The sequence below is a fragment of the Eriocheir sinensis genome, chromosome 55 (assembly GCF_024679095.1).
Source record: "Eriocheir sinensis breed Jianghai 21 chromosome 55, ASM2467909v1, whole genome shotgun sequence".
NCBI classification, from domain to species: domain Eukaryota; kingdom Metazoa; phylum Arthropoda; class Malacostraca; order Decapoda; family Varunidae; genus Eriocheir; species Eriocheir sinensis.
This window is the reverse complement of record NC_066563.1, coordinates 6,741,416-6,761,874: the sequence shown is the minus strand read 5'-3', so window position 1 is coordinate 6,761,874 and position 20,459 is coordinate 6,741,416. Positions and strand designations below refer to the sequence as shown.

At 43.1% G+C, this 20,459-nt stretch overlaps 1 protein-coding gene across 2 annotated transcripts in view; it reads left to right on the top strand.

Annotated features, from left to right (window-relative positions):
- LOC126983976 (uncharacterized) overlaps window positions 1-20,459 on the top strand; it is a 202,606-nt gene that overhangs the window by 128,672 nt on the left and 53,475 nt on the right. For both annotated transcript variants that reach the window (XM_050837255.1, XM_050837256.1), the window contains exons 3-4: window positions 6,109-7,222; window positions 12,335-12,430. In XM_050837255.1, the coding sequence (XP_050693212.1) occupies window positions 6,120-7,222; window positions 12,335-12,430 (1,199 nt within the window). In that variant the 5' untranslated portion in view covers window positions 6,109-6,119. The remainder of the gene's footprint in view (window positions 1-6,108; window positions 7,223-12,334; window positions 12,431-20,459) is intronic.

The following is a 20,459-nucleotide window of genomic DNA, read 5'->3' as shown; positions in this document are numbered from 1 at the left end:
GAAGGGTGAAAAAAATCATTAATTATGCCGGATATGGAGAGGCGAAACTTTTTTTAGGGTTAGATTAAAGCGTGAAAACAATATACGTAGCACACAACAGACTCAACAGGGATCGTGAATAAGGAAAAAATGGAAGAAAAAAAAGATGAGTTGGAGAACGAAAGTGATTAGTGAACGATAAAAAAGACAAAAGACAAAATGGGAAAAGAAAAAACACGTGGCACACAACACACAAAAAAGGATCATGAATAAAGAAACAAAACGAAAGAATAAACTCAAAAAGAGAAACAACAACAACAAAAGACAAAAAAAACTGAAAAGTCTCATGCCAAAAAAATAAAATGAGAATGCCATAAATGAAGTAAAATGAATAAAGTAAACTAAATTTGGCCAGGAATCTGAAACCACGAATAAATTTAGGTACGGAAACGTGAATAACAAATTAAACTAAATCATAAATAAAAATGAACAATGAAACCAATGAGAAGGACAGAAAAGTTTACCGAAAAAAAATAACTAAACTAACAATATTGACTTGACCACATTTTCTTTCCTCTTTCAACATAGCGTGAGAAGCTAGGAATAGACTTTTATTGCTCCATTCATCGATGAAACGGAAAGGTGAAGAGGGTAGCCAGGTAAGATATCAATTACTAGCCTTAGGTAACAATTTAGAGCTCAGAATATCAATGGCTTAAGGGCAAGGATTGAAGGTCAGATAAGCGTTAGAGAATTCTCAATGTTTTTTTTTAACGGCAAGGGAGGTAAATGAAGGGTAAAAAAAATAAAAATAAAAGCTATACGCTGCTTCAACGCAAAATAAATAACGTAATATCGTTCATTTGTGTGTCAGTACAATGTAAAAGTTAATTGGTAAAGGAAGGTTAAGAATGTGTGTAAGGTAAAATGTTGTAATAAGTTAAATGGTAAAAGAATTGAAGGTTAGTAATCAGTGTACAGAAGACGGTTGAAAAAAGTTGAATAGTAAAGCAGCTGAAGGATATAAATTTGAGTAAGGCCGAATGCTGAAGAAAGATGAATCGCAAAATAGTTGAATATGAACCTGTGTTGGGTTGACTGTTGAGAAAAAGGAAAATGGTAAAAATAGATAAAGGTTATATATCAATGTAAAGTAGAATATTGAAAGAAAGTTAAATGATAAAATAGTTGAAGGTTAAATATCCGTAAAAGATAGATGTTTAAAAAAAGTTATATAGTAAAATCAGTGTAAGGTTTTTAATCCGTGTGGGGTAGAATGTTAAAGTGATGAAGGGTAAAGCTTAAAGGCAGAGCGAGGCGGCAAAGTTTAAAGGCTTGAAGGTATTAAAAGTTTTTCCCACTCATGCTTCTATAAATGGACGTCTGTAATCCGTTCCAGAGACTGACGAAACCAATATAGACGCAGCTTCATCATGGCATTTCTTCGATATTTATGTTCGTGTGTATTCTCGTGATATATTTTCGCCCCAAGGAAAGATAAAACAAAATCGAGTACACTCACTTTAATCACCAGCATGTTAAAGTAGATTCACAATAGCCTGGATAAAGTCACATCTGCCTTCTATAATGTCACGATGGCGAGGTTCAGAGATGTATAAAGGTCATATTTGGGCGCCCAGGCACACACATTGGACAAGGCTTTTGAATATGCTTTTAATCACTAGCGAGTCAGAACAGATTTATAATGGGCGAATTAAGAATGACACATCTGCCCGAAATTGATCTCTCTTTCGGCCACCTCTTTTGATTCTTTTTTTTTTTTTTTAGGAGCAGCGAGTAGCGGGCTTTTTTTTATTATTGTTTCCTTTTTTTGTGGCCTTGAGCTGTCTCCTTTGTTGTAAAAAAAAATTATAAAATGCTGTCACGAGCTTAAAATCGGCCATATTCCTTAACCCTTCGCCGTCCAAGCACACACAGTTGAGCTTCAGTCTCAGTATTCAGAGTTTGAAGTGACAGGCTTTCTTTCGTAAGATTTGTGGGCTCCTCGATGGGTGTGGTGGGGTGGGGGTGGGGAGGGGGGGGGTAGTTTCATGACCCTGGTGGTATTGAGAAAGCGTCTGTGCATATCTCGTACGTGAAAAAGAACATTCATGAGATCCCGATTTATCTCCTTTTCGTGGTGTGGAAATAGTTGACGTGAGAAGTGAAAGCGTCTGAGATGAGAATACCAACCAGAGAAGCGAAGTCATTGGTATTATAAGACACTTTCGCTTCTCATATCAGCCATTTCTTAATGTAAAAAAGAGTGGGTCAGTCGGGTTCAAATGAGTGTTTCTTCAGGTTCATGGTACAGAAGAAGGATCAAACTACCACCAGGGTCATAACACTACTCCTGGAAATGCCCACAACTCCTACGAATGCCTTTTTTTATTTTCTTAAGTAGAGGAAACAGCTCACGGGCAAAAAAAAAAAAAGGAAACAATAATGAAAAAAAGCCCGCTACTCACTGCTCCCACAAATGAGTCAAGAGGAGTGGCTGAAAGATAGGTCAATTTCGGGAGAAGAGGTGTCCTGTTACCCTCCTCTTGTCAAATAGGTGTTCTTGGGCGACGAAAAGTCTTATAATTACGACCCTTTGACAGAAATAACTTAACACGGTGGAGGGTTAGAAAAGTCCTGTTTGTCTCTCCTGAACCAAGTCCTCCTCTCCCCAAGTCATGCGTCTGAGGAATTGAATTAAACCCATCTCTGTCTATCCTACGGCCTACCTGAAACCCATTTATGTGTTAAAAGGGTGCAAACCGTGACTTTTCTCTCTCTCTCTCTCTCTCTCTCTCTCTCTCTCTCTCTCTCTCTCTCTCTCTCTCTCTCTCTCTCTCTCTCTCTCTCTCTCTCTCTCTCTCTCTCTCTCTCTCTCTCTCTCTCTCTCTCTCTCTCTCTCTCTCTCTCTCTCTCTCTCTATCTCTCTCTCTCTCTCTCTCTCTCTCTCTCTCTCTCTCTCTCTCTCTCTCTCTCTCTCTCTCTCTCTCTCTCTCTCTCTCTCTCTCTCTCTCTCCTTTCTTTTAGTTAAATTACTTTTCTTCTTTTCCTCTTTTTCCACTCATCCATTCGTTTTACATTTATTATCTCTCTCTCTTTCCTGTTTCCTCCAAATCTCTCGTTCCTTTTCGGTCCGTTTCCTTTTGCTCGTATCTCTTTTCTCAGGTATTTTTTTCTTCGTTTTCGCTTTCCGTTTCGTCTTTTCTTCCACTGCGTCCATTTCCGTGCCTTGCCCTCCTCGTATTTCGTCTCCTTTTGTATCGTTCCGCGCTCCATTCCCTTCTTTTTATTTCTTTTATTTTCGTTTCCGCTTCGTTTTTTATGTCGACCGATTATGTCTTATATTTCTCTCTCGCAACACTGTTCTGTCCCCCCTTCTCCTTCTCCTCCTTGTCCCCTTCTTCATCCTCCTCCTATTCCTCCTATCCCTCCTCCTCGTCCCTCTCCGTGAACTGGGCAGTGGAAAAAAAAGTTAGAAAGTATGGGAAAAATAGATGTCAGGGATGGAGAAAGATAGGAAGGCAGGAACGTTGTAAAGAAGGATATTTGGAAGAAGAAAAATGCGGGAGGAAGTAAAGAATGGCAAAAGAACAGCAGAAATTCAGGACGGAAATATCATCCGCAGGAAAAAGGAAAGAATGAGAGGATGGAAGGGAAGAAAATAGAAAGCATTGGAAGAAAGGAACTGATAAGGGAAGGCAGAAAGAATATAAGGGGAAAGGGAAAGAAAATAAGGAAAATTAGTCGGAGGAAGGGGAAGTATGGAAGGAAGGAAATAACGGAGAAGAAGGAAACCATGAAGAAATATGGGCGGAAGTAATTAAGGAAAGAGGGAGGGAAGGGAGTAAAGAAGGAAAGAAGGAAGGAAGGAAGAGAACGGACAAAAAAGAAAATCAGGAGGAAATATGCACTGAAGGAATAAAGGAAAGGAAAAAGGAAGGAATAAAGAAAAGGAAAAAGAAAAGGAAAAAGGAAGGAATAAAGGAAAGGAAGAAGGAAGGCAGAAAGGTAAGAGAGGAAGGAAAGAACGGAGAAAAAAGCAAAGCAGGAAGAAACTTGGACTGAAGGAATAAAGGAAAGGAAGAAAGGAGGAAAGAAGAAGGAAGAAAGGAGGGAGGAGGGGAGAAAGGGAGGAAAGGGGGGAAGGAAAACAAGAGAGGGAGAAAGGAAACTTAGCGAAAAGGGAAAGTTGGTCCCAAGTACATGAATATTAGACAAGTTGATGGTGATTTTGGCGAGCCAGGTGCGAAGGGGGGGAGGGGGGGGGATGATGGTGATGGTGATGGTGAAGATGGTGAGGAGAAGAGCAACAACACTCCCTTGAAAATCCTTTGTTAATTATTCTTTTTTTTTTACTCTCTCTCTCTCTCTCTCTCTCTCTCTCTCTCTCTCTCTCTCTCTCTCTCTCTCTCTCTCTCTCTCTCTCTCTCTCTCTCTCTCTCTCTCTCTCTCTCTCTCTCTCTCTCTCTCTCTCTCTCTCTCTCTCTTTTCTTTCTTCTTTCTTCATTTTATTTTTGTTTTCCGTGAGTGAGTGTTCCTTTTTTTTCTTCTTTTCTTTTTCTTTCTCTTTCTTGGTGAGCTCATGTTTGTATGTTCGTTTGTGTTGCCTAGTGTTAGTACATCCATGTTTTTTTTCTTTTTCTTTTCCCTTTTTAATTTTCTTTCTTCCTTTCTTTCTCTCCACATTGTGTGGGATTGACAGGGGGAGATGTGCGCCATTAATATTTCGGTGATTATCAAGATATTAAAGAGCGCATTAGCTTACAATATATTATTTTTCTCATACGGACCAATATATGTTATGCATAATAGCGTTGTAAACAGCTTTAGCTGTCAATGACTAAATTTGAACGAAATGTAAAGAGACATTTTCGTCCGCGAATTAAAAACTTGTTATCAGTGTGAACAACTGACAAATTCATATCTAATAAATTATGTAGAGTGTATATGTAGTGACATATCTGAACATTAGCCTCTTTCCATGCGGTGTATATATTCTAAAGTCGGGGCCGGTGAACGAAACTCAGTGGACAGTGTATCATCACTTGTGTCCCACGATTGTACGTACCTCTATTCTTAGTAGTGACCGTATGTCCAGTGTGTCGCTAAGTGAGGGTGGCACAAGGACAGCTAGGCAGCTAGGTACATAGATAGATCATGTTACATTTATTCACGTCATTGAGTGGGAGAGCGCCGTCTGCATAGGCAATGAAGTGACGCTCATGAAATATCACGACAAATGCCGCCCCAAAAATAGACCAACGATTTCCAAGGCTGACTCCAGTTTGCGCGCTGACCCAATACGTCCCGATGAGCTGAGAGGCGGAGGCGCTGAGAGATGAAAATAGGGGAAGGTAGATTACACCGGCTCGCACCGGTAAGTCAGGCGAGGGAGGGAGAAGATCTCTAACTCTCGCTTAGGTAAGGAGAGGGTTGGGACGAGGGGGGTGGAAGGGATAGAGTAGTGGGAGTGCGGCAAGGAGGGGTGACTTGGCTGGGCTTAGACGCTTTCTTGGCGTTTTGTTGAGATATAAATACGTGTATATATGCATAGTTTGACGGATAGATTGACTAAATGATGGATTGATTGTTTGATCGTTTTATAGAATGACATATTTATAGATAAACAGAGACAGGTTACTATTACCATTCAGTCATATAGATTACAGATTATATGCACACATACATACATATATACATACATTCGTACATTCAGATCCTCACACATACATTAATACATGCATAAATTAATCCAGATATGATTTTATGGAGATATAGACAGACAGACGAGGAGACAAACAAACAGACATACTTGGCACTGACTCATGCAAGCAGCGTCTCACTTCTCCGGCAAATAGCGGTCTTGGGGGAGCAGCCTCTCTTCTGCGCCTCACAACGAGATAACAATGGCCATCAACTCGCGGACGAAAGGTGGAGAGCTGGTTGGTGTGTGTGTGTGTGTGTGTGTGTGTGTGTGTGTGTGTGTGTGTGTGTTACGTTGTATACTAAAAAAGGCCGACCATCAGGTCCCACCGGGAAGATGCCTACCGGCGCAATAGGCAACAACGTAAAAAAAAAAAAAAAAATATCAAGCGTATAATGACCCTCTTCCCTCTCTCTCCTTCGCAGGTGATGTGGTGATGACGGGAAGACATTCTCTTCTCCCTACGACCGCTTCCCCGAGCTGGGCCAGGGCCCTGCTTCCCCTTCTGCTGGTGGTCCTCTTCTGCTGCGCCCCTGCTGCCCCTGCCTCCTCCGTGGTGAGGCAGGGGCCGGACGGCGAGACAGGGCAGGCAGAAGGGATGGGTGGTGTGTGGCTACGTGGGAAGACCTCTTTCCATCCTCCTGAAACGGGGGACTCAACCATTCCTAAAGTCCATGGCGTGGGGGCCGGGGCAAGGACCGCAGCGTCTGACGGGGCTGTGATCGGGGATTACGGCAGGGAATTGCAAAGCACGAGATATTTACACAGAAGAGAAGACCCGCAGGTCAGAAAAAAGTCACATCGATCTCGCAAATCTCTGGATGTTGACGGAGCTGAATCGGAAAATGGCGCGGGGTCTTCGTCGTCCTTCTTCGTCTCCTCAGATTGGAGTCGAGGCACAAGAACCCCAGGACGCGAGGAAGAAAGGGATATCCGTCCAGGAAATTGGCCGCAGGAACCCGGGGCGTTTGAGCGGGTATCGAGCCGGGAAGAGAGCGAGAGAAAGGCGTCTCGGGCTCAACACAAGACCTCCATTATGGCGGAGACAGGAGAAGAGGGTCGGCTCGAGAGGGAAGAAGACCACTCACGGCTCGGGCGGGAGGTGATGGAGGGTCAGTGGGGGGAGGGCGAAGGCAGCATCCTCGCGTCCCCCCACCAGGACTCCCAGCCGGCGAGGAAGGTAACTCAACTGACCTTCGACGGCAGTGATAACCCCGTGGCGCCGCTCGAAGAATCCATGGCGGCGATTGGAGCTGTGGAGGACCAGGACGACGACGACTCTTTCAACGGCCACGTGGAGGACATGGGTAACCTAGAACACAGCATCTTCAGCGTCAACCCGGCGGTGTTTCCCCTCCGTGACGCCGGACGAGGCACCATGACGCAGGAGGGACCACAGGCTGGCCACGGCAACGAAGACTTTTCAAGCTCGTTGGGGCTGCCGACGGCGCGGGGCACCCTGCAAACGAGTCTGCCGGAGAGGGATGACGCTACGAGGGATACGCTGGGCATATGCCTGCCACACGGGCCGGACCGGGAGTGAGTATTGGGGTCACGGGGTCAAAGAGGTAGGGGAGGGAGGGCACAGTAAAGGTCATTCGTTTTTCCGCGAGGGTCATGTTAGTAAAGTGGCGGCGTTGAGGTAAGTTCGCGTAATTCAAGACATTTGTTTCCCTATAAAAATAGCCCATGAGGAAAAGAGTTTGGTTCGCGATAATATAAGTTACACGCCTAAAGTAAGACCAATAGTATGTCGCAAAAAAAAAAAATATATATATATATATATATATATATATATATATATATATATATATATATATATATATATATATATATATATATATGTAAATATATATATATATATATATATATATATATATATATATATATATATATATATATATATATATATATATATATATATATATATATATATATATATATATATATATATATATGGTTTTGACGCATAAAACGAGAAATACCTTCACTATCTCATCTCACATAACTCACTCTATCGTAGCTTTCTGCCAGGTATCTCTATCTGTATAACTATTTATCTGTCTATCCATCTATCTCTATATATCTATCTACCTATCTATCTCAACGTTCCCGCGAGTACTTTTTAATTTCAAATCGGAATGTCTAAAACTTGACCCTTTCATTCACTTCTCTTGCCTTTTGATCTTGCTTGAATTGGTCGGAGTCGCGTTCTCTTTAATATTTCCTCATGTAAGCAAGCGGCCGCACACTCAAGTAACGCGGACGGAGGCTCCACACTCAACATTTTCGCTCCTTTTTCCAGGACGCGCCTCCACAAGTTTTTTTTCCCCCATTTTGCCTCGCCAACTCTTGCAGCGCTGCGCCTCCGTGAATGCACCACCGACAGAGACGAGACACCGCGATGCGTCTACAGAGAAACTTTATACACTAACGAGACACACACACACACACACACATCGACTTTTCCTCTTAACATACATAAAACTCATACCACCAAGGCGAAATGAAGTCATCCGTTAGTAATACCCAACTTGAGAGAGCATTAAGTCTTTCAAAAAACACCCTCGTGAGAATTCGCCCAGATGCAACAACCTCGCTCCACACCAACTTGCTTCATTAGTACTACCTCCTTTCATGTGGCCTCCCCTCATATATAAGCCTTCTGTCATGGGTAGCTACTCTGCCTTTCCTCCCGTGTGTCAATATTATAGCAGGGACACGATCAGACTAGCACTTCCTCAGTATCGGTTGTGATGTCTGGAATTCTTGGATAAGGGAGAGTTCGCAGGAGGGTGATTTAGCATGTAGAGAAAAGCAGAGAAGAGGCGATCGAGTAAGTTAGCATAAGGAGAGCTTGTTAGCATAGGCAAATTATCATAAGGAGAGATTCTTAGCATAGTTGAATTATATATCTTACATGGGGAGAGTCTGTTATCGAATCAGTTAGCAAAAGAATAGTTAGCATAAAGGGAACAAGTTAATATATGGAGAGATTGTTGGTATGAGCAGAAATAGCTGACACAAGAAGAGTTAAGGCCAGTTAGCAAAAGGTGAGTGTTAAGAGTGAGGCGAATTGGTGTGTTGAGCGAGTTTGCATCGAAGTTCCTCGTACCCCAAACCTCCCACACCCACCCACACCTTCAATCTCGATACACAAAGCCACCTACCGCCTCCTCCCTTCACCCCTCGACCTTTCCTCCTCGTCTGTGCAGCGTCGCAAAGACCTTCGTTCGCCCCCCAATGTGAAACTCCGTCAAAGGGTATAAATCTACGGTCCCGGCCCCTTGGTTCCCCTAGTCGTGTGAGAGCTCCGAGTTCCCGCATGCCGACCCTTTCCGCTCCGCCGGCACCAAAGACGCCACCCTCCCTACACCGGTGGAATTTATGCCCGCCTGCCCTCCCTCGCTCCCCTCACTTTCTCGCATTCGCCCGAGGTACCGCACGTGTCCTCTGCCAGGCTCAGACTCTGCCCGAACACAGATTTATAACCTTGATATTTTTTTTCTTTCTTGTTTGTTTTCTGTACCTTGTCTGTTTTGTCTGTCTTTCTTTTTTTTACAGCAGAGGAGTCAGTTCAAGGGCATAAAAAAAGGTAACAAATGTGAAAAAAAGCCTGCTACTCTTGTTCTGGTTCCGTTTGTTTCTCTGTTTCTTTCTGCCTGTCTTTGCTTCCGTTTGTATGTCTGTCTCTATTTTTCTATCTCTATGTCAGCGTCTATTTCTATTTTTGTCTGTCTGTCTATCTCTATTTTTCTCTACCTCCATTTTCGTCTGTTTGTCTATCTCTTTTCTCTTTATTTTTGTCAGTGTTTGTTTGTCTCTCTCACTCTTTCTCATCTTTTATTTTCCTTTCTTTGATTCCACTTAGTAAATGAAGCAACGTATTTAAAACCAAAGTATTTATTTCTCGTCAAAGGGAATGATTTATCTACAGTTTTCACCCGATAAATAAAAGAACATATCCGCCCTTTTTGAGTCCGGAAGAAAGGAAAATGAAAACCTAAATCCTCGGGTCTTACATAAAGCCTAGAGTAAGGTATAATATTTTTTCCAGGAATATTTTAAGATGAAAGATTCTTCGTTTTTTGTATTGTCTGACCTCCCAGCGGCGGAAGGTCTAACTAACACAAATCTCTATCCCCAGAGGAAGTATATCAACTCTCTTGGGAGGAGGAAAAAGAACCGGTCGCGACTTACATTGGGAGGAGGAAAAAGAACCGGTCGCGACTTACATTGGGAGGAGGAAAAAGAACCGGTCGCGACTTACATTGGGAGGAGGAAAAAGAACCGGTCGCGACTTACATTTTAAAAAGGGAATATGTTTTGTTTTTGGCGGAAAGAAAATGAGGACGCATACCGGGTTTCCGTTCTCTGTTCGTGAGCGTGAACGGGAGAAAATAATGGAGGCGTGAGCGGAGAGCGTAGGAAGCTGTTAAAGATGGAAGAATGTTTGTAGGCGAGAGGACGAGACAACAGTATTACTAAGTTGTTTTTCTCACTGTTTGGCATTACTCGACAGTCTCAAAATGATTATATGAAACAGTAATTAAAAATCTTGCTGTAAAAAGAGCAGAAATAACCAACTACTCTATTTTTGGCCAACATTCCCTTTGCTATCATTTTACATAGCAAGAATGTCCTCCTCTACTCCTAGGATTCAACATTGATCGCTACCTCGTAACCTAACCTAACCTAACCTAACCTAACCTAACCATACTATACTGCTATTCTATCATAATACTGCACTAATACACTCTAGTTTGGCCTTACGATTGTCGGGCTGTCTTTCTCACTTATCACCATCAGCACAATAATCTTCCGTCAATATTAGTCCACTACATTTCAAAGTCCTTTCCCAGTCTCTTCCATCCATCTTTTTAAGTGTTTGTGTACTCCATTATATCTCCACAAGTACTCTAATTTATTCTCTCCACCTGGTTATCTATCGCTCCTAACTTATTGCATCTCTCCACCTGGTTATCTATCTCTCCTAACTTATCTCTCCACCTGGTTCTCCATCTGCCCTGACTTAACCTATTGCTCTTGGGTTGCCACTCTGTTACTTTGGTTGTTCATCTCTTATCACCTGCCCAAGTATGTATCTTGCTCTGTATCGTCATTAGAATCTCTTAAACTTTTGTCTGCCCCGATCCATAATACTCGGTTCCTCTCTTCATGTTATACCCAGCAATTTTATCTGCGCTTCGTTCTTCGTGTTTATTTCCTTTCTCTTTAGTCTCATTAACGTTCTTCAGTGATTAAAAAAGAAGGCTAGGTCAGTAGAAATATTCCCACATTAATACTTTGTCGTTCATCTCATTTTCACTACTTCCATCATCATAACTTTTGCCCGTGACACACACAAAAAAACAATCATTATCACAACAAGAAGTATCACCATTCTCACTATTCCATCGGTTTATCATTTTTTGTCCTTCTTGTCCTGATTTTTGTCTCTGATTTTGATTATTTTTAACTTTTATATCGAATGGAAAAGTAATGTCCCGATTCCTAAATTAGATTCGCTCTCAAAGGACGAAAGAAAGAAAGGGAAAGGATGGAATCATACATTTCAATTTCCTCCATCGTATCAGAAGCCGAGTGAGTCAAGTGATGTGGAGCAAGATTTTGTGAAGTGCCTGAATCAATCTCTCTCTCTCTCTCTCTCTCTCTCTCTCACACACACACACACACACACACACACACACACACACACACGCCAAATCAAGAATCAATATTAACTAGTTTAAGCCTCGATTTATGACCTAATTTCCCAGACAGAACACCCCCTTGCGAGCCCCAATGTTCCCCTGTCTACATTACTCTCCTTAATTAGAACCACTCCACCACCACCACCACCACCACCACCATCACCACCACCACCACCACCATCACCATCACCACCACCAAACCACAGTGCTTTCTAATGTCTCATCCGGGGCTCACAATCACCACCACCAACACGTTCTCATAATCAATACTATTTTCCCGGCTCCAAAATCATCTTAATGTCATTGCACTTTGCTTTCAGGTTATTCTCACTATCACGAAACCATCACAGGTAAATACTAATCACTGTCTATCGTCTGTACACCTTATGTTCATAACCACTCTCACTATAGCTCGATGAACACTTATCACATCATCATACAACCATCGCTATCACCACTTCATTATGGCTACAACCACCTTCACACCATTACACCATACAACTTCACCACCTTCACCAAACACACACACACACACACACACACACACACACACACACACACACACACACACACACACACACACACACACACACACCGTCAATCAAAGTCATCACAATCCAGTATATATAATCGGCATTACTATTTCCACCATACCCTCACTATGTCCACCATACCCTCACTATATCCACCATACCCTCACTATATCCACCATACCCTCACTATCACCCCACCTCTCACACCTTCACAGCATCCCATCACCACCACCAGCATCATCACCTTACCAACACCTTCTCACACACTATCACAATCCCACATCATCGCTCTCACATCCTCAGCTGATCACTCTTCCTCCGTACTTCACCACCAGTCACTCCTCACCACCACCACCACCACTCCTCACCATTATCATTCCTCACCATCTTCCTCTCGTCCTCAGTGAACCGGGCTGCGGGTGTAATGATACGATGTGCAGCTGTGAGGAGTGTGACATCCAGCAAATCCCGACCAACTTCACCAGCAACGTCACCGCCATGTGAGTATCAGGACACCTTTCCTCCCGAAATTGACCTCTCTTTCGGCCACTCCTCTGTACTCTTTTTAGGAGCAGTGAGTAGCGGGATTTTTTTATTTTTTTATTATTGTTTTCTCTTTTTTTTATGCCCTTGAACCTGTAAAAAAACCTGTAAAAAAAAAGTAATGGCCACAAGTTTATGGAACACTCCGCTTACATTAGAGCTTGTTGATGTCACACTAGGCATACTTAGAGCTTATATATGTCAGAGTGAAGATTAGTTAAGAGCCAGCACATATTACACTTTGCAAAGCTTTTCGTAACAGGATAATTTTGTACACACATAGATTGCATGTAACATAACTTTCTAGCAGCGAAGGAAATACATTTAGCATAACTTCGAGGCAGCATAATTTGATTTGCGTTTGTGGGAAGGCGTTGTATGATCATTAAGAAATATATACACACACACACACACACACACACACACACACACACACACACACACACACACACACACACACACACACACACACACACACACACACACACACACACACACACACACACACAATCACAAACACACACCACAACACAACATAACACAACACAAGTCACTGAACTGAACCCAAACGAACAAGTCAAGGGTGGGAGGGAGGTAGGGAGTTCAAGTGGAAGATAACATATTCGAATGATTTATCGCGAGACAGAAAGGAGTACCACAACAAAAGGATTCTTGAGTCGTGCGTCGATTGAGTTCCGTCGCCTGGAGCACTTCAGGCGACTCAAAGGCCGCGAGAACCGGTTAAGAGGGAGAGGAAGGAGGAAGGAGCATGGTCGGAGGCGGAATAACAACTAGAGGCGGGGAGAGAGAGAGAGAGAGAGAGAGAGAGAGAGAGAGAGAGAGAGAGAGAGAGAGAGAGAGAGAGAGAGAGAGACAGAGAGACAGATACAGCCACAGAGAGAAAGACTACCCCATAAACAGAGACATACAGCTAGACAGACCAACCTTAAGACGGAGAAAGACAGACAGACCAGACAGACACAAAATTATACGGAGCAACACAACACAAGCAAGCAATAAACCGAGACAGTGACATCAGGCAGGAGGGGAATAAGGAAGGAAGGGAGGAAGGAAGTAAGGAATCAAGCAGAGGAAGGAGAGGAAGAGCAGAGAGAGGGAGAGGGAGGAAAAGAGAGGAAATGTACGCGAGAGCATTTCCTGAAGCCATAAACGCGAAAGGGGTCACGGAAAGAGAGAGAGAGAGAGAGAGAGAGAGAGAGAGAGAGAGAGAGAGAGAGAGAGAGAGAGAGAGAGAGAGAGAGAGAGAGAGAGAGAGAGAGATATGCAGATACGTAATTACTATAACAAAGACAAGGAAAACGAAATAAAACAAACTGCATAAGACAACCATCATAAGAGAGAGACAAATAGATATATAGATAGATAGAGAGACAGACAGATAAAGTGAGAGGAGAAGGACGGAGAACCAGAAACAGGGATAAAGATAAAGAGAGATAAGGAGAGGAACGGATAACGAAAAACAGAAAGAGGAATAGAGCGTGGGAGAGAGATAATCAGAGAACCAGAAACACAGAGACAGACAGATAGAGAAAGAGGAGAAGGACGGAGAACCAGAAACAGAGATAAAGATAAAGAGAGATAGGGAGAGGAACGGATAATCAGAAACAGAAAGAGGAATAGAGCGAGGGAGAGAGATAATCAGAGAACCAGAAACACAGAGACAGACAGATAGAGAAAGAGGAGAAGGACGGAGAACCAGAAACAGAGATAAAGGTAAAGAGAGATAGGGAGAGGAACGGATAACCAGAAACAAAAAGAAGAATAGAGCGAGGGGAGAGATAAACATAAACAGAGACTCAGAAACAGACATTGAGGGAGAGATATAAACAGAGAAAACAAGAAGAACAAACACGAATCTCACCCTTATAATACTCCTAGAGACACTCCCCACAAGCTAACATCATAATGACATGCTGTGAGGAATATTCAGGGCAATACAAGGATGGTTAGACGCTTGCTTTAAAGGCTCTGGGGCTAGACTTCGTGACCCCAGACGCCCGTAGAGATGTGCTGAGTCCATTTGGTTAGACTTACTGGTGATGCTGAGTGTGCAGGAACAAAGAAATGAAGAAGAAGAGGAAGAGAACATGGGGGTGAAGTCGAAGGGTGAGGGAAGGAGGGCTTGGGTTAAAGGGAAATAAGAGAGAAAGAGAGAGGAAGGAAAAGAACGAAAGAGGAGGGAAGGATGAGACGGAGGAAATTATAAGGCAAAGGAAGAGGATAAAGACGAAAGGAAGGAAGGGCGGACAAAAGAGAGGGAAGTGTGTGTTTGTGAGAGAGAGAGAGAGAGAGAGAGAGAGAGAGAGAGAGAGAGAGAGAGAGAGAGAGAGAGAGAGAGAGAGAGAGAGAGAGAGAGAGAGATCATAAGCTGTAAATAACGAGGCAACTCCAGGAAATAAAAAAAAAACGTAGTATGCAATAATCCGTATGTATATACTAATCATCATCATTATCCGGAATCTAATTATACCAACATGAGTGCTTCGTGGAATCGGCCAGCCAGCATCCCGCATTTTAACAACGAAATACCTATAATATTTTCCCACACATTCCAACAACAAAGCAAATCCAACATTTACTGAACACTTTCAACACTATATATATATTTGCGGGATGAATGCTGGCAGGGGAACAGGGGAAAAGCAGCCTTAAGCACCTGTCGAACTAACTAGCATCCTGCATTTTAATACTGAAACACCCATAACATTATTCCCCGCCTTCCTACAACACAAGAGTCAGTCCCACAAACACTAAATACCCAAGACAACATAGAAATAACAGGGATGGATGCTGGCGGGGAAACGGGGAAGCGGCAATGTTGATCATCTTTGGAAATAGTTAGTCTCTCATATTAACAGTGAAACATCTATAATAATACCCAACATAATCCCACAACACAGAGTAAATCCAACAATCACTAAAAAACCTTAACACTACATATATACACGGGGAAGCAGCAGCGTTCAGCATCCGTCGATCTGTCTCTCTGGCGTGAACCCGAGGCGTCTTGGCAGCAGAAGGCACCGCGGCCCTCGTCTTATAGGGGATACGATTCGACCAGCTGACGCGAAGGGCTCGAAGTGGCAGCCTCTGAAGTACTTCTTGCCACGTGGCTGTGCTAGAATGGAGAATAGGAGCTGAGGAAGAGGAGGAGGAGGATGATAATGGTAGTGAGGAGGAGGAGTGAAAGGATAAGGAAAATGACAAGAATGGGAAGGATAAGGCGTATAAGGAGAGTTGGTAGAAGACGTGGAGGAAAAGGAGGAGGAGGAGGAGGAGGAGGTGGAGTAGGAGGAGGAGGAAGCAGAGGAGGAGGAGGAGGAGAACTATGATTAAGAGGAATTGCCAAATCATGAACCAAGAAATTGACTAGATAGTGGAGAGAGAGAGAGAGAGAGAGAGAGAGAGAGAATTGAGAAAGCAAATATAGATAACTCACTTGAACCACACAATGAAGGCACTTGGGGTTCACCTTTTGGCTCCGTCGTAAGCCGCTCTCCACCTCCGCATCCTTTCCCCCTGGCCGCCGTCCCCATGCCAGAAGGTGCGCGTTGGAGCCAAGCGCACACCATGAGCCCAGATTACCGCCCGTTGGGACTTACTGGAGACCGTCTTAAGCCAGGCTGCCGCGGCCCTCAAGGGAAGAGCATCGCATCAGACCGGTGACTACTTACATTGAAGCGAGCGATTGAAGACTTCATAAAGGGGAATCCGCACGCCGCTCGAGGCTCCTCTGGTGCCAGGAATAGGATTAGCTAGATTCACGGAGAGCAACGACGAGGAAAAGAGTTTGCAAGTAAAATCCCTCGATGGAAATCTTTAATACGATGGATTTATTTATAACCTTTTCTGTACATTATTGTTTGTAGCATCTAAACCCTTAAAATAGGATTAGATGAGATTTACGAGGAGTAACCACGAGGAAAAGAGTTTGTATATTTAATCCCTCGATAGAAAACTTCAATACGGTGAATTTATGGGTAAATTCTCCTGTAGATTATTGTTGGCGTCATCTAAACCCTCAGAGGACGTTAGTAAGGTAAAAGAGACCTAGAGACGAAAATTGAGCCAAAGTGTTTGATGAGAAAATGAATTGGTTATGATCTGCCAAGAAAGAAAAAATGTTTGTGCAGTCTGGGCGTTCATAATATGCTAACAGAGGAGACGAGGAACCTAGTAATGAAAATGGAAAGCAGCTGATGAGACAAGAAAATAAGTGCAGGAACTGAGAAAACTAAATACAAGAAAGGAAGAAAGTACAGGTAAAACTTTTAAAACCTGCTGTCCATAAACGTCTGCGCCATCCAAACCCTCATAGGAAGACAGTACAGGTGAAGAAAGTTATAGAAAATGAAATATAACGATTGCATATGATTAAGAAAACGGAGGAAGAAAAGAAGATCACAAAGAAAAAGAAAGAACTACTAAGACTTACTATTCCTAAACGTCTGTGTCATTTAAATCGTCATAGGAAAATCGTAAAGATGAAGAAAGATTTGCAAAACGAAATATAAAGAAAGCATATGACTAAGATACCGGGAAAAGAAAGAAGATAACGAAGAAAAGAAAGAACTACCTAAACCTTACTATTCCTAAACGTCTGTGCCATCTAAACCCTCATAGGAAAATCGGAAAGATGAAAAAAGATTTGCAAAACGAAATATAAAGAAAGCATGTGACTAAGATACCGGGAAAAGAAAGAAGATAACGAAGAAAGAGAAAACTACTAAAACTTACTATTGCTAAACGTCTGTGCCTCATAGGAAGAACGGAATGATAAAAAATGATGTGCAAAACGAAATATAAAGAAAGCATATGATTAAGATACCGGGAAAAGAAAGAAAATAAAGAAAAAGAAAACTACTAAAACATCCTATTCCTAAACATCTGCGCCATTTAAACCCTCATAGGAAGACAGTAAAGGCGGAAAAACTTACAAGAAACGAAATATAATGAATGCATAAGTTGAGGGAAACGCGTTAAGGTAAGAAGATGAGAAAGAAACTGTTGAGAGCCTCCCGTTTGCCGTCTCCTTCTCAGCGGGCGGAGCCTCGCCTACATAAGCTTCTTTCTCCCTTATCCAATTCATGTATTCATAGGTGCATGCAAATCTAATTGACTATCGAACGCTCTACTGCGCGGCGGAGGCTCAGGCGGAAGAGGACGACGAGCTAAACCAAAGAATATTTAAGGCGGAAGATGAGAAAACGGGAAAGAGGAAAGAGAGAAGCATCGTACAGACTATAATGACGCTAAGAAGGAGGAGAAAGGGTTAGAGAGGAAGAGAAAGGCAAGGAGATAACCCAAGGAATATTTAAGGCGGAAGATGAGGAAGAGGAAAAAAGAGGATAAAGACAAGGAAAGCGTCATATAGAACAAAATATGACGGAGAGGAGGCGGAAAAAGAGGAAAGAGGAGAGGATTATCACGAGACGCAACAAAGAATGACGCAAAAAAGATAACAAGGGAAAGAGGAAACATGAGACGAAATAGAGGATGGCGAAAGACGAGAAAGGAAAAAAGAGAAAAGAGAAAAATGGGAAGCGTCATACAGAACAAAGGATGATACAAAGGAGGAAGAATAGATGAAAGGAATTATGAAAACACTAACCCAGCGATTGTGAGGTGAAAAAACGCATCATATTACAACACTGGAACAATATGGGAACAAGAAGGATGAAAGACTAACACGGAACACAAATATGGAGACTAAAAAAGACCAGGAATTATGAAAACACTTACCCAGAGACTGCGAAGTGAGGAATTACAACGATTTCGATTACAACACTTTAAGAAAACGGGCGAGGGTTGGGATAAAGGTAGACAAAGGAGATGAATTTTAAGACTTAAAACGCAAGAAATTAAAAAAAAAAGCTACCCAGCGATTGCGAGGTCAGGAATCGCATCCCATTATCCGATTGCAACACTGAAAGAAAACGGGGGAAAGGTCGGGGCCAAGGTCAACACGCCGGCAATAGAAGAACGCTCCCGATTCACTGATTGGTCTCAGGTAACCGGACCAACACTCGGCGAGTGATGGATGAACCCAAACGAGAGGAACCATGAATTGCGGCTCTCCAGGTCTCGTATTGCTCCTGAGACTATTGATCTTAAAGGATTCTGGCCCCCTCCTACCCTGCTCCTCCTCTTCCCTCCTCCTCCTCCTCCTCCTCCTTCGAAGGCTAGGTCCTCTTTCCTCTTTGATCGCTTCTGAGAACTTCGGAATAAACGTCGGCATCAAAAGAGACAAGTTGGTTAGCACGTGATGTTGGACGGTGAGGGAGCGAGTGATAGAGAGAGAGAGAGGGAGGAACTTATATACGAGGCAAAGTTCAATAAGTGCGAAGGTCAAAGCTGTTTCTGCCTTTGTTCACTAGGGATTAAGATGAGAAGTTCTAATGAGGAAGAAAATGGGAGGGTGAGGAGGAAGAGGGGAAGGGGGTAGAGAAATGAATATGTTGTGTGCATCAGAAAGCGACAAAAAGAGAGATAATTTCCTCTTTCCGTGCCTTTGTTCACGTGGGATTATTGATAAGTTCTAATGAGAAAGGAAATATGAGAACGGGGAGTGGGAGGGTGTAAGAGAAATTAGTATATTTTATGCATCAAAAAGAAACAAAGAGAGAGATAACTTCCTCCTTCCTTCCCCTCCTTCCTCTTCTCCTTTTTTTTTCCTCCTCGTCATTTATCTCTGTCTCTTTCTCTAATGTTGTTTACTAGAACGAGAGAGAGAAAGAGACAGGGAGAAAATCTTTCCCTCTCCACCTCCTTTCTCAACCTTCCCATTCTCTTCCTTCCCTTTTTTCCCCTCGTCCTCTCTCTGTCTCTTTCTCTTGTTATTTTGTGAACTAGAGAGAGAGAGAGAGAGAGAGAGAGAGAGAGAGAGAGAGAGAGAGAGAGAGAGAGAGAGAGAGAGAGAGAGAGAGAGAGAGAGAGAGAGAGAGAGAGAGAGAGAGAGAGAGAGAGAGAGAGAGTGTCCTTCCCCCTTCTCCTCCTCTTATAAAAATCCCATCCTGGTCGGCACTCTTTTCTCCTTCCCTTTTTTTCCTCCTCTTCCTCTTTCTGTCTTTTTTCACACGTCTTTTTCTTCCCGTGTACCAAAACGAAAGAAAAAGAGACAGACTCCTTCCTTCACCTCCTATGTCCATCACACCCTGATCGGCAGTCTTTCCTCCTCTTTTTTCCTCCTCTTCCTCTTTCTGTTTCTTTCTCGCGTCTTTTTCTTCTCTTTTATACCGGAACGAGAGAGACAAAGATTCCTCCCTGACCTTCTTATATAACCATCCCATCCTGGTCGGCACTCTTCCCTCCTTAACTTTTTTTCCTCCTCGTCCTCTTCCTGTCTCACGCGTCTTTCTCTTCTCTTTTGTACGAGAACGAGAGAAAGAGACAGAGAGATTCCTCCCTTCACCTCCTTCCTTGACCTTCCCATTCTGGCTTTCTTTGGTCGGCGCACTTTCCTCCTTCCCTTTTTTCCTCCTCGTCCTCTTTCTGTCTCTCTCTCTGTTGTACCCATTCAGGCTTTCTTTGATCGGCACACTTTCCCCCCTTTCCTTTTTTTCCTCCTCGTTCTCTTTCTGTCTCTTTCACGCGTCTATTTCTTCTCTTTTGTACCCATTCTGTCTTTCTTTGGTCGGCACACTTTCCTCCTTTCCTTTTTTTCCTCTTCGTCCTCCTTCTTCCGCCCCTCGTACGTGACCTCTTGACGCCTCCGCTTGCCGCCGCTGCCGTAATGAGGCTTGGCACGGGGAAATAATTACAGGTAGAAGCAATTAGACGTGAGTGTAAAGGAAGACTGACAACCTTAGATAGGCCCTTGATGGCTTAATGGTGTCTGGTCGTTAATTTTCATTCTCGCACATACACACACACACACACACACACACACACACACACACACACACACACACACACACGCACACGCTCTCACGTACACATCAAGGCAAATTGCAGGTGTTTTCGTGG